Source organism: Malurus melanocephalus, unplaced genomic scaffold, assembly GCF_030028575.1.
Source record: "Malurus melanocephalus ecotype Western Australia unplaced genomic scaffold, MMel_1.1 scaffold_600, whole genome shotgun sequence".
NCBI lineage: Eukaryota > Metazoa > Chordata > Aves > Passeriformes > Maluridae > Malurus > Malurus melanocephalus.
Window position 1 is genome coordinate 106,647 of NW_026623832.1, and position 13,998 is coordinate 120,644.

Sequence of the window (13,998 nt, forward strand, 5' to 3'; positions counted from 1 at the left end):
CTTGATGTTACAGCTCATGAATCATTGATCTGTTCCAGTACAGCAATTAATTTGCCTCTGATTCCTGACAGGTACACTCTTTGAATTTCCTGAAGTAGACTTAATTGCCAGCATGTGATTAAGGAGAAATGTGAGAATCTAAGATGTCCAAACTTGTGTCTGGGTCTCCATCTTGCATGTTTCACTTTTCTTTCTGGAATCTTCTGCAAAAAAGCCTGAGCTTTGATTTCCCACCCCAAAAWAGATACTGCAAAAACAAAACAATATTGCTATTTCTAGCCAGCGTATTTTATATATTCTGCAGAAATTAAATCTGGAAGTCAAATTTGACTGAATGACTGAGGGKTTTTTTAATGTGTCTTGGAAATAATACTTTTTAAAACTTGGTTTATTGCATGTGAATTTTTAGATATCTTTCATCTAAGTCAGAACTTCACCTGGGTACTCTCTCCTTTAGTGGGTCTTTGAGACTGTCCAGACTAATGAAAGGTTTGGAACTAAGAGCCATTGTCCTGTGAATTTAATTGGGTCACCGCGGTGGGAACAAATAACACGGGGCATGTTTAGGTCTTGTATTCTCATCTTTGAAAAATGCAGCCAAAGTGCAGCACGAAGCCCAGCAGCACTCAGGGGATAATGAAAAGCTGTCCACGAGGCACTACAGCACTGTCTCTTTATTGTGCCACACAACAGAGTTAAGCTGCTGCTGTCAGGCAGTTGCTGCCTGTTAATTTGTGTTGAAGAGTAAAACTACAGCCCAAATTGTGAAGTGGATTAATACACTATGATTTCAGCTTTTTGGACTCAGTTAATGCCYGTTAATTAATTTGTTCCGAGTAGCTGGACCGAGCAGTGAAGTGGATTAATGCACTAACATTTCTTCTYTCCACCAAATTCGAAATCCAGCCTGGTGACTGAGGAGCTTTGCCTCAACCTGGATCTAAGTGGGCATTTTGTCTTCATCACAGACCAYGGCTTCATTTGTCAGTCTGGCAGCTCCTGGATGGGAGAGCTCAGGAATGCAGCTCTGGAGAGCACCCTGCATACATAGGCAAGCCTAATAGAGCACACCCAGCCTTTTTATTGGGATCTGAACATAACACAGCCCTGCTCTGCAGTCTTAGGCAACATTAGTTTTGCTAGGAGTCAGTAGGACAGGAAAGGAGAAAGGAACATCGCTGCAATATTTTATATGCAAGAGAGAACCAGTTCTAATGGAAAGTACTGGAAGTTCCTCCCAGTTAAACTGTCCTGGATCGCTCCAGCTTCTCATGCTCTTCACAAAAGTGGTCTTGTGTTGGTTGTCAGYACAAGGTAAATGGAAATTTATCCATAACTGAGTCTCTTCTATGGGATTAATGCTGTGCAAAGTGCAGAATTCATCTGGAGGTGCCCAGCTGATGGAAATGCACGGCTCAGGTGACCAAAATGTGCAGGGGAGGGCTGCAGGACATACAGRCATTGTGTGCATTGCAACTTCTTTTCGGTGCTTTTTGTGAAATCTCAGGCCAAAGATTGAATTCCTCATTCCCTCCTGAGGATTTTACAGCATGGGAAAATAARATGCTTTTCTGGCCAGACAGGATTAGTGATAGATGGGGAGAGAAGGAAGAGATAATGTTTAATGTGTGTATCTGTCCAACATGACATCAACTCTGAAGAAAGACCTGCTTTTATTTAAAGTGAGAAATAATGAACTGGACTGGAACCCATGGGTCTGCTGGCAGCTTAACTGGGCTTCTGCCTGCTGTCCCATCCTGGAATTGCTGCTTCCAACATGCACACTGAATGGAAAAGGCCACTGGTGGCATTTGACAGCATTTATGCATTCCTTGAGCTGGCTTGGGCTTTGGGAAAATGGCAAAGGAGGGGAGAACCAGTCAAATTTGGGATGATTGCAGTTTGGGTAGGGTTGTATCRTCAGTGTTGCTGAGAAACAAATTGCAAATGAATGTTAAGGAATAAATATTTTCAAAAGAAAAATGAGACTTGCAGAATTTCACTGAGAACAGAAGCAGAAGAATGTATGTTGCTATTTGGGAATGCAGAATGTGACAGGAAGAACAAAGGAATTCTACAGAGTTTAGAGATGAATAGCAAGGTAAATAATCACTGTTTGGAATTAGAATTTACAAGGGCATGTAGTGATAGGACAGGAGTTAATGGCTTCAAATTGAAAGGGAGTAGATTTAGATTCGAAATCAGGAAGGAATTGTTCCCTGTGAGGGTGGGGAGGCCCTGGCACAGGGTGCCCAGAGAAGCTGTGGCTGCCCCTGGATCCTTGGAAGTGCCCAAGGCTGGGCTGGATGGGGAGGGTGTCCCTGCCCATGGCAGGGCTGAGATGAGATGAGATGATCTTTAAGGTCCCTTCCAACCCAAAACATTCTATGCTTCCATGGGATGATGATTTTCTTTTGTTGAGGGAATAATGCTGATAAAGGAATTGAGGCATAACAAGGAATATGTGGCAATAAAACTTTAAAGAAATTGCTGGGGAGCAGGACTGAGAAAGTTTTAGTTGTAATCCCAGTCTGGAGCCTTGTGAGAGGTAGGGAGAAATGTGGTTCCTGTGTCCATTCAGACAGGGGCTGGGGCTGCACTGCTCGATCCATTTCCAGCACACGTGGCTTTACCATGCACTATTTGTGCTTTAGGGTATCGTGGAATTGCTTTTGTGCAGTGCTGTTATAATACACTGAATTCCACARCACTTAAACCCAGAATATGGATATAAAATGTGTTGGTTTTCTGCACACACACACAGCTGGCTGCCCTGCAGCAAGACACAGRAAGTTGCTTTTCCAAGGTAAAACAACTTCTGCTATAAATATTTATTTTACATAAGAAATAAACTTTATTTATCAGAAAATTGTCTTTATATCTCAGGAGGGAAACATGGAAGCTTGTGTTATTCCACCTTTGGAGTTGTGTGCTACATTTGTGTGCTACAGATCTGCAGATCTTATGGCTTTATGAAGGTTCTTCAACTCATTTTTCATGCCCTAGAACTGAGATTTTTTTGTGTTCCATGTGTTCTTTTTCCTTTCTGGATATCAAAAGGAATCTCTTGAGTTTTGTGTTGCTCCAATTTAAGCAGAGAAATTAGTCCATTAAGTGGAATACTGAGAGCAGGAACATTGAAAGTAAGAAGTTAAGGCCTTTTGTCTATTCTGTGCAATGTATTTTCCACGTGGCTTTGGTTAAGTCTCAAAAGAATCAGATTTTTGGAAGATTTTAATTGCTTCAGAACTCTGCTGTGTTTCTGGTACTGTTTTCAGCAGCAATTTGGTATCAAACCCAAMAGCAGATGATTTCATTAAATAAGAAAAGAAGGATCAAACCAAAATCCTCCTAATTTTAGTGTAAATTTTTATTACAGACTTTTCTTAAAGCTTTTATACCATGGCAACAGCATCAACAAACACTTCCCTTRTTTCAGTTACACCTATTTAAGGTGCCGAAGGTTTTGGGACATCCATAGGAATTTTTCATTTTTTCCTGGCACGCTGTAAGAGCAGTATGGTTTTGTTTGCTTCACAACAAGTGTAAGCACAGCAGAGATGGAGAAAAGTGATTTTTTTTTTACCAGTGATAAGTGATGTGCTGTTAATGTATCCTGGTGAAGACAGAGGCATAAGGTCAGCCGTTGTCTCTCTCCTCAAGCTGATATTTCAGAGCTGTTTGACAGATGAGGCAGTCAGAGCGTATTTGGTTGTTTGTGTATAAGGGACACCTCATTATATTTAATGAGCAGTGTTGAACCAATATGAGATTTCCTGGAAGAGGGGGTGATTCATGTATGGTTCAAAATGTAAATAGCATTCTCTAAGCGATGAAAAAAAAAAAAGCAAAAAAAAAAAAAAAAAAAAAAAAAAAAAAAAAAAAAAAAAAAGCAAAAAAAAAAAAAGCCTGAAATGTTAACTTAGAAGAAGAGTGTATCATTCTTAGTACAGGTGACTCCCATGGTTATGGCAAAGTTAATGGTACTTAGTTTGTTTTCATCTTGGAAAAACTTTTCCCTGTCACAGAATAAGGCAGTTGTGTAGATGAATGAAACTTATATTTTAATAAAAAAAGGACATTTCCATCACAAAAGATACTGGAGTTCAGGGCAATRATTGAATGAACTGTTTCACAAAGCAATATTTAGATGTGTCTCTGCCATAGTTTTTATCACCTATATAGAAAAAATACTCTAGGATATATCAACATTGAAATAGTTCTGATTTATCAATCAGACCAAATGGTTTGAACAAGAATAACTTGTTTCTTACTCTGTTGTTGACTCCTCTAAAGATAACAGGAGCCTCCATGGGATGGCAAATCTGTGTACTGAGATTACCGAGTGTCTCTGTAATTAATGGATATATCAGATACTGGGCAGTGTTAGACTCTGCCTCTCCATTTCTGGAACAATTATAGGAGTAGAAACATCCAGAGTAATGAAATCGAGTTTCACCAGCAATTTCCATGACCCAGATGTTGTATCTGACCGTGTTTCACAAGCCTGGAAGTTTTTATTCTCTGAAATACCCAATTCCCCTTAGCCAGCTGCATTTTAGCTTTTGGGTTTGTTCTTCCCAAGTACACAAAGTGGTTTTGAGGGTGACATTTACGGGCATTGAGGACAGACTACTTTTGAGCAGATGTTTGTGTGAATGCCATTGACCTTTACATTTCTTAAATTTATTCACTGAGTTCATTATTTGATTAAACAGTTGTTCATTAACTTATGAGTAAAGTTCCAGCACACTTCTTAGATTTTTTTTTATATTGCTTCCAACATGAGAAAATATTTTTCTGGTTTAGGCACATATTTTAGAAATAATTAACTTTAGTGCTGCTGATAATGATGATATTCTAGGATAGAAATAGCATACATAAAGGAATTAAGTATATCAGGACAATTTAAAATTTCAGCTGAGAATTATATAAAAATTATTTCTTGAGCTCACCTGCAAACTGTTTTTCAGCTTTGATGGAGATGTTATTTTGTAGGAAGACCAATACACCTCGGATTACCACATCCYRTTTCTTATTTCAGATGAACTTAGCYTGCAGCAAGCACCCAATTAATTTTATTTTTTTTATTTAGGTCTGACCCCATTTTATACCATAGTATATAAAATCAACTAAATGACAAGAAACTCGAACACTTTTCTGGTCACCGTAGTGGATTACAGATTGCCCCTCCAGTGGTGTTTCCAACCCTTATTGTGAYAAATCGATACCAGTATTCAGCCACCTTATTCCCATGACAAGTTCTAATGAAATTTTCTTTGCCAAGAGTGATGGTTTGTGCTGCTGAAGAGTGACTGGGCCATTCATTCAAATATTCAAGGATGCAAGGAGCCCTGRTGAAAAGAAAGAAAAACAAAACAAAGAGGAGTGTTCTCGGGGGATGTAGGGAATTTGCAATTGCATGGTCTTGTAGTTTGGGCAGCCTGGCATCWCTCCTTTCAAATTTAGCCAAAATGCTGCAAAAAATGAGGAGGTTGCATTTGGTGCTTGTTTATTGTGAGCAGGGAGTCAAGCTTTATTGCCAGTGAATCAGCTAAACCACTGCTGAGCTGACTCCATGTCTAGAAGGGGAAATTAAAGAMGTCAAAAAGAGGGTGTAAAAATTGGGTATGAAATGTTGGCAGTGAAATAATGGTTGGTGATCAGGTAATCCACTGACCATGAAAAGGGCTGGTGAAATATAATAATCCCAAATGTGATATTGTAGTTAAACAGTAAAAATAACAATCCTCATAGGATTTCTCTCCTACTATTTTGGTTTAAAAAACCCCCAAAGCAGACAAAAAGATTGAATTTTTGGTTTTGGAACACCTTTTTTAGGTAGGTGTGTATTCATGATATTAGATATATTTTAAATTTTGCTTATGAGTGGGTGTTTCTGGATATTCACCTTCATGTTTCTGGTTTTGGTATGAAGCAGCAGCTGTGGGAGACGCAAATGTGACYACAGCCATGGTCTCTCTGGGTGTTGGTGGGAAACACACACACCTGGGACATTCCAACCTCTCCAGCTCCTGGCATATAAATACTCGTTGGGAGTTGTAGCTGCTGTAGTCTTTGATGAGCTGGATCCACCAAAGATGGAGAGCTCCTTCGTGGCAAGGTCCAAAAAACCGCTCCAGTGATAATGCCGGCATGATGTTGTAAAAAATTTGAAGTAAAATTACAAACTCTATCTGAAGTAATCTCAAAACCCTTGTGAGTTTCTTCTTCAAGAAATTAGATAGTTGAACGCAGTAAAAGGTATTGTATATACAATATATCCACCCATGGATGAGTCTTATCAGTGCTTTAACTGTTGAGTCAGGTGCTAAGTGCACACACAGTTTCAGATTCCTCAGCTTCTGCTTCTGCACTGACTGAGGATCAAACCAGCAGTTGCAGCTGCTTGGCATTAAACAAAATTATTTTCCTTTCCCCCCTGTTCTTTACAAACGGGGGAATCATTCTGATAACCACAAACAGCAGTGAATTATTCAACGTGTTGGTGAAGTACTCTTGACCTTTTCCCTCCTCTGCATACCTGCAGTCCCCAGTGATGCTTTTGGCTACTCATTTAATCAGTCACTGCTGTTCGACTCCAGGGGATGATCAGAAAGAAATCACCGTGAAGAAATTGCTATTTAGGAAAACACAGYGAGATTTGAAGAATTAACAGTATGAAACACACTCAGAGAAGTACTTACATTTCTCTGCTCAATCTGCAGAACCTTCTCCATGCGACAAACTGTGTTAGGAACAAAAGCCAATAATCCCATTTACTTTTTTTTTAATTCTGAAGTTCTGCTAAGAAATCTGGACTTTAGGGCCTTAAGTTTTACTGCTTCCTTTAGAACTTCACTCCTTTATATGAATGGCTCACTGAATATAATTTGCRGTTTTCTTCCATTTTTGGACCTTTGGGAAAGTGTAAGGATAACCTGTCAGGTGATGAATTAATTGCTTATGGGTCTGTGACTACCAAAACTGTGAGACCTAGATACTGAACCATCTGGGAATTCCATTCCCCTTCAAACTAGCACGGAAAGAAATGTGGCAAAAGTGATCTGGTAGAAAATGTTCCTGCTTATGGCAAGTGGGACCAGATGGCCTTTAAATGTSCCCTCCAACCCCAACCATTCTGTGGTACAAAGACACACAGATCTGAGTATCTTGTTCATATGCAAAGATCTGGGAGTTCTTCCCTACATCTTGCTGAGTTGAAGGAAAATCATGGCAGTAGGAGCAGAAGTGAAAGGTGTGATCAGATAAATGTTGCTGCTGCTGAGCTGAAGAAATGGGATTTCCTTGTGGACATCCTGGGAGTCACTGCTTCTCCATAGGAACATCTCAGGCACGTGCTGATCTGTGTTTACAGTGTAAGTGGTTTTGAAAGCTTTGCTGCTCTGTGCRTTTGCCTTTGGACAGGATTCAGCTTTTTCCTTTTTGTTTGACACTTCAAATATTTTTATCTTGAACTTTCTCATGAATTTTTAATGAGGAAAATTCTTTTGGGAGAGCAGTTGAAAGACAAAAACAGTGACCCAAGTAGCCTTCAGACTGAAAGATTAGAGAGAAGTGGCAAAGCCTTTGGGAGAGATGGGAACTGTACCAGGGGGAGTCTCAAAAAGTGATGAAAATTGGCAACATTGTGAGAAGGGATTCTCTGCATGGTTCCCACTGCTCTTTGACTTTATCATGACTAAAGCAAACTGGTGAAAACTTGAGCTTCCCTTGTGGCTGTTTGTTGTCAAATTTGAGGAATGATGCTGCAGTTGGTAGAGGTGGAGCAGAGTTTTATGGTGAGGGACTCGTTTGATGGGAGGCAGGAGCAGCCTGTGGAGATCTGGRCTGGTGGATGCAGATTGTGCCACCAAAAAAATCACTGAGCTTTGAAGTTTTATAAAAATACAGCCTAGRGATGGAGCTTTCCTTGTGTAATGAGGAATCAGTTATTAAAGCAACAACACAGATTCCAGAACTGATTAAGAAACTTTGGGGTTTGGGGTTTCTGGATTAAGAGAGCAAAGTGTTTTCCTGAGGCTGCAACTGCCTTGTTGGAATTAGACATTTCATTCAACCGTTATTTTTTGTAAAACTGTCACAACAACCTGAATGRAGAGCAGTGATCGAAATCTTTTTCAGTTCCACAGYTCCCAATACACTACAAATCTGTACKTTTKTTGTTGKTGGKRTTTTAYTTTGTTTGTTGTGGGTGATTGATTGGTTTTGGGGGGTTSTTTGAGGATTATTTTTGTTGGTTTTTCTCTTCCAAAAAGAGGACTTTGATCAAGRGGAGGGCTTTGGGAGTTGAGGAGAGGCTTTTTTGACCTTGGTAGTAACTGAGCTTGGAGAAGAGAGTTGCAGACAATGTAAGAGTAAGCAAAAAGAAAGGATCTGGGAAGCTGCAGCTCCTGCAGGGAGAGCACTGAGAGGATCAAAGAGCAGAATGGAAGAGAAAAAGGTGTGGTGGGCAGAGTTTTCCAGGGGCCAGAGGCCACTGTGGAGAGTTCACTGCAGTTCATAAAGTGCTGAGCTCCCTGAAGCTCAAATAGAAAGAAACAAAATACAGACATAGAGAAGGAAAAGAAGCCTTGTGTATAAACCACTTCTACTTTTGCTCTTTCTGACAGCACAGCACCAAGTTTTCTCTAAGAGAAAGCAAACCCCAACACAAAACACCCAGCACCAGATAACCTACTAGCTCAAATCTGAAGTTACACCTGGATTTTGGTGTCTAATTTGAAATTACAACGTTTTGGTGTTTATTGAGAGTTCGTTACCTGTGGACCGTGTCTGCTAATTCACTCTTAAATTCTGTTTGATTGAAAGTCTGGGCTGAAAATGGTTGAGTACAGATGATGTGAAAATTCTCTAAAGACATTTGAAGTGTGGCTTTTTACACGGTCTTGTACAAGTGCTTGAGGTAAACCAGACCTTGCTTAAGGTTTATGATTTAAGCAGTCATCAGTTTAGGGTTATAGACACACCAGATTAGGTTTATAACTTGTGCACATGAGTAAAAAATGATTATGGGATGTAATTAGGGCAGTAACTTGAGAGATTAAATGCATCTTTTGTTGTGTTATCACTAATTGCTGGAAAATATAAAATACTGAACTTGGAATCTGGTGGTTTGTGGTGATTTTGCCTAAAGGGAATAACAGCTGAATATTTGGATTTTTTTCTAACTGGTCTTTTTCTTTTTGTAGGAAATCTTAAAACTAGAAGGCAGCCTTGGAATTCCAAGACAAAAAAGGGCTATTTTGGCAACTCCAATACTAATTCCTGAAAATCAAAGRCCTCCATTCCCCAGATTGGTTGGCAAGGTAAGTCAACAAACACTGGATCAAATTTTGATATTAAGGAATTGATCTATTACTCTTTTCATTTTGCAGTGCTTATCACATTGGTAATAATATCCCAGATTTCTTCCCTCTGTCTTCCATCCCTTCTGCTTGTGAACACTGAATTTTTGGGTCTGGGGTAGCCTGAATCACTCCATAGGAATTCCTTCATTAAGAATTTTTTATTGGGAGTTTGAGATGATGATTGTGGGAACTCCTTAGGCACAGTAAACCAAACCAGGCCCTGTTTGTTCTGTGATGTTTTCCCAGCATCCTGTCATCCTGATTCGTCCCTGTTCCTGAAATGCTGCTCAGGGATCACAGGAGCCTCAGAGGATGTACAAACACAGAAATGTGAAAGCATCTGGCAGGCTCTTTTTCAAAGGCCCCAAGAAACCTGTCCTCGACTAATGTTTAAATTATAGGAATTGCAAGTGATCAGCACCTTGGAATATTTGGAGCTGTCATAATTTTTACAATGCTTTATGGGTTTCTTTTCAGCACAGCTTTAATTTAGGTATCCAGGTGATTAATTTGGCTGGAATCTGTTGCAAATAGAAAGAAAGATTATGTGTGTGTCAGGGGAAACAAAAATTTCAGAGGTATTCCAAATAATGGAGTGACATATTCTGGGTCAACTGTGGTAATTTGCAACTGAATGCTGAACAAAGCATAAATAAAAAGGTTTGGAGTCTCAGACATCCTGATAGTAGGGAAGAAATTCATTCAGAATAGATGCWGAAAATAAAAGCAATTATTTTRGGTTKTTTTGATTTGTCACAGATCTTCATAAGATGGGCTGTAAGGTCTTCCTGAGTAGAATGAATGTCTGCACTAACCCAGAGTTCTGGTTCCTGTACCTGTTTCAGATCCTGCACAAACTGGAGGAGAAGTTGATCATCTCCCTCCATTAACTTTAGATAATTATTTTCATAGCATCATGAATTTCCATAGCATCATCATATTTCCATAGCATCATGAATTTTAAAATATTTATTTAGTTACCCACTTCTGTAAGGTGTGAGGAGCAGATTTATTGCCTCYTCCAAAATATTTTGAGGCTTATCTTCAGAGCCTCAGCAGGGCACCGCATGGACTGATGGATCTCAGCTTCTGCTGGGAAGGGGTTTCTCTTGAACCTTCTCTTTGCCATCTCTGCTCAGTTTTAATCCCTGCAGAAGGACATTGCAGATTAACTGTGGATTCTATGGTGTTTTGGGGAAGAGTCAAAACATCCAGAGAATAAATAATTTGTATGTTGTAATAGAATTTCCAAAATGAGGAGGAATGTGGCACTTTCCTGGCTGAATTAAATACACAATAATGATAATTTCAGATATGACTTGTTCTGTTTGGTATCATCATGTGGTCCTGTTTGGATGTTCACGTTAAAATTTTAGATCCAGTGTGTTATTTTCCCTTTCTTTCCCGTGTTTTAGCAAATTGCCAGGGTGGTTTATTCCTGTTCTGACTTCCTCTGCCTTTCCACCCCATGCTGTGTTGGCTGGAATTGCACAAGGTGGTTTGGAAGTGATTGCAGCAGCCAACGGGTGAAATGCTGATTAGCACTTGGTGGGGAGCAGGGCAGATGTGCAGAAAGAGGAGAGCAGGGGCAGAACAATTAATTGAGTTTTATTTCACAGTTAGGAAAAATATCGTAAAGAAAAACARCAGGAATTTTAGAGGACTTAATTAAGTTTGGTTATATATACATCAAGAAGGAGATACTGCACTAGACAGGTGAAAACATTGTTTTGTTCAAACTAATTACAAAAACTCCAATTAGCATTTGGTTTGACAAGGAAATACACATGTAGAGTCTGTTCTCTGTGCTGTTAGTGGCTTTCCAGCACCTCCACTCAGGAGCTGGATTATTGCCTTGCCATTTCCACACCCTTCACTGGGGTATCTCTTAATTAAACAACTGTCCCAGRCATGCTGTGTTTGTAGGTGGAGAAACCTCACCTTTTAGCAGGATTTAAGATTTTGCATATCATCCTTTGTGCCTGAGGGAAAACACTGAGATGAAAACATTTAAAAACAATCTCAGTAATGTGGGCCTTTGTGACCAGATGGCCCCAGCTCCAACTCTTGACTGTTATTGATGTGTTTTGTTTAGCTCTCGCTGATAGAGCACAGGGATATGATAYTCAATTTTTAGTCTCTCTCCATATGTTACTTTTCCGGTTTATTTGTCCACATCAAGTCAGATGAAGTACAAAACAGTGGGGTGCAGGATTATTTTGTACTTTCACTGACAGGTTATTCTCCACTACACCGTGGAAATGTTTTCTAAGACTTAGAGTGGTGKCTCTGTGCATCTACCTAAAAACAATTTCTTGTCACCCTTTAACTGGGGTGATGATGGTGCTTTTTGAAGTTTAATCCTCAAAATAATGCRGAGGTCAAAGAACAGGAATGGAATTGTGGAGATGATCAACAGTTCCCAGCTTTTTTCCACACATTAGAAGAGAAGGACACCTGAGACTGTGGGTTTGCTCTCCATGTTATTGATGGAGAAATGKTGAATCAAGGATTCTGTTCTTTAGTTTAAAGGAATTGTCATGCATAAGAATGAACGCTGCAATTGTTGGCATGTAAAATCTGGAAGCTGTGAGTGGTTGGTAAAAACTGGCAGGACATTTTATGCTCAGTGAAGGGCAGAACACAGAGACAGGGACACAGGAGACCTTGCGGGAATTTGCTGAATAAATCAAAACCAAAACTTTTTTTTTTCCCGTAAGATTTTTTTTTTTTTTTGGTTATTTGTCTGTTTCATCCTTTTGGAAGGGGGATTTTTTTTTTTTTTTTGTTATTTGTCTTTTTTGTCCTTTTGGAAGGGGGAGGGGGGCAATCAGCTATTTTGGATCAAAAATTGTATCTACACTTCCTGCCCTGCTCTGGCTGTTAGCTGCAGTTACAGGGCAGGACTGACCCCAAGAAAAGTTTGAGACTAAAATATTCCAGGCTTGCAAGCAGGATAAAAATCTTTAAGATCTCTGAGAAAATGTTTTTTTCTCCCTCCTCTGAGATGTGAATTTAAGTCAAAGAGAAAATGCATCTCGTCTGTTAAAGCAGCAATAGAAAAAGACTCAAAGAGTGGAGGAAGCTGAAGAAAAGTGGATGTGAAAAGCTGCTGGAAGCTTGCTATTTTTGAGGGGCTATCTTAGTGAAACTATTTATACACGATAAATTATATGCTTCACAGAAGAGAATTGTCATGGGCTAAAGATGCAGCTGTATAAAATGTCAAACTTCAGGCAAAAAAATTGAAAAGAAGTGTCAAGAGATGATTGTGATCTATCAACCTGGAAAGAGAACCTGGAGAGAAGGTTTATATGTTAGAGGAAGGCATGAAAAACACAAGAAAGGAGCAGCAGCAGTGAAATAAAACCTGAATTAACAAGTGCTTTGGTCCCACTGGAAAACKAAGCAGGAAATGAGAGGGCAGTGAGAGAGAGGGCCAAATCTTGGCCTGAATCTTTGTTTCAGTTACTAAAAATGATGTGGAAGCAAGAGAATGCATTTCTCATGACGGAACCGAAAAAATCTACCAGATAAAAAAAAAAAAATAATATCTATTTGCTTGCTTTTTTATCATCACCACATCAAATATAACGATTGTGCTGTGCCAAAGAGTGTGTTCAGAAAACAAGAGGTGGTCGTCAGCAAGAATTCTGACATGTCCAGAGGGGAAAAATATTTGGGAGACAGCTGCAAAAGTGTGTGAGGAACTTTGTCAGAGAGAAAACAGGATTACAGAGACACAAGGAATTCTGATTTCTCAAATCTGATGGCATAGAAGGAGAGATTTCTGCTAAAGTATTTCTGTAATTCCTTATGGGGAAAGGCACATCCATGAATGAGGATATAGAAAYAAAAAGCAAACAAAGTAGAAAAGTGTACAGGTGGAGAAGGCTGTTATTTATGAACAGCACTTAGGCAATAAATAAAGCTCTTTCAAATCCATCAAGAAACAAAGATTGGGTTTAGAGAAAAATCAAGTTACGCTACAGCTACACTAAGATTGGGCAGAAATATATACGAGCTCAATTTGCTTGGCCTAGCAAAGCATTTTCTGTAAATCCAGATGATTTAAGCAAAAAGAATACACTGGTGTAATAACTAATGGATATAAATTTTGGCATAAGATTAGAAGAAGAGTTTCTGGTACCCAGAGAAGAGGAATTGGTTTCCAACAGCACTGCTGAGGAGGGAACACAAAATTTGATAAATACRTGATCACAGTTGCATAATGCAGCTGCTCCTGATGCTGACAGAGCAGACAYCTCGGGTTTTCCTGCTGCTCTGGTGCTCCTGGGGATGTAAAACCCGGCTGAGCTGGGCCTGAGATGTCAGAATTGCACATCTGATCAAATGCACGGCTCGCATAGAGGAATGGCACAYTCCTGACCTTCATGGAAAAATCCCAACCTACCTGAGCAAAGAGAGCAATGAAAGGAGCAGCACTCCATTAAACGAAAGGGCTTTCATTGTGAGGAAATGAATTATTAAGCTGCAGCATATTAATTTTCATTAAAGGATATGTATTTGATGTCCTAACAAACCATTAAGTGAAAACAGCACTTTGAATTTCTCTCTTTTTCTGAGAGGTCTCTCTTCAAACTTCCCTTTTTTAGGGATACTGATA

The 13,998-nt window shown here is 39.5% G+C and overlaps 1 protein-coding gene across 1 annotated transcript in view; it reads left to right on the top strand.

Annotated features, from left to right (window-relative positions):
- The window catches only part of CDH13 (cadherin 13), a 270,252-nt gene that overhangs the window by 19,095 nt on the left and 237,159 nt on the right, over window positions 1-13,998 (top strand). Inside the window, exon 2 of the mRNA XM_057383002.1 lies at window positions 9,213-9,329. Coding sequence (XP_057238985.1) covers window positions 9,213-9,329 — 117 coding nt within the window. The remainder of the gene's footprint in view (window positions 1-9,212; window positions 9,330-13,998) is intronic.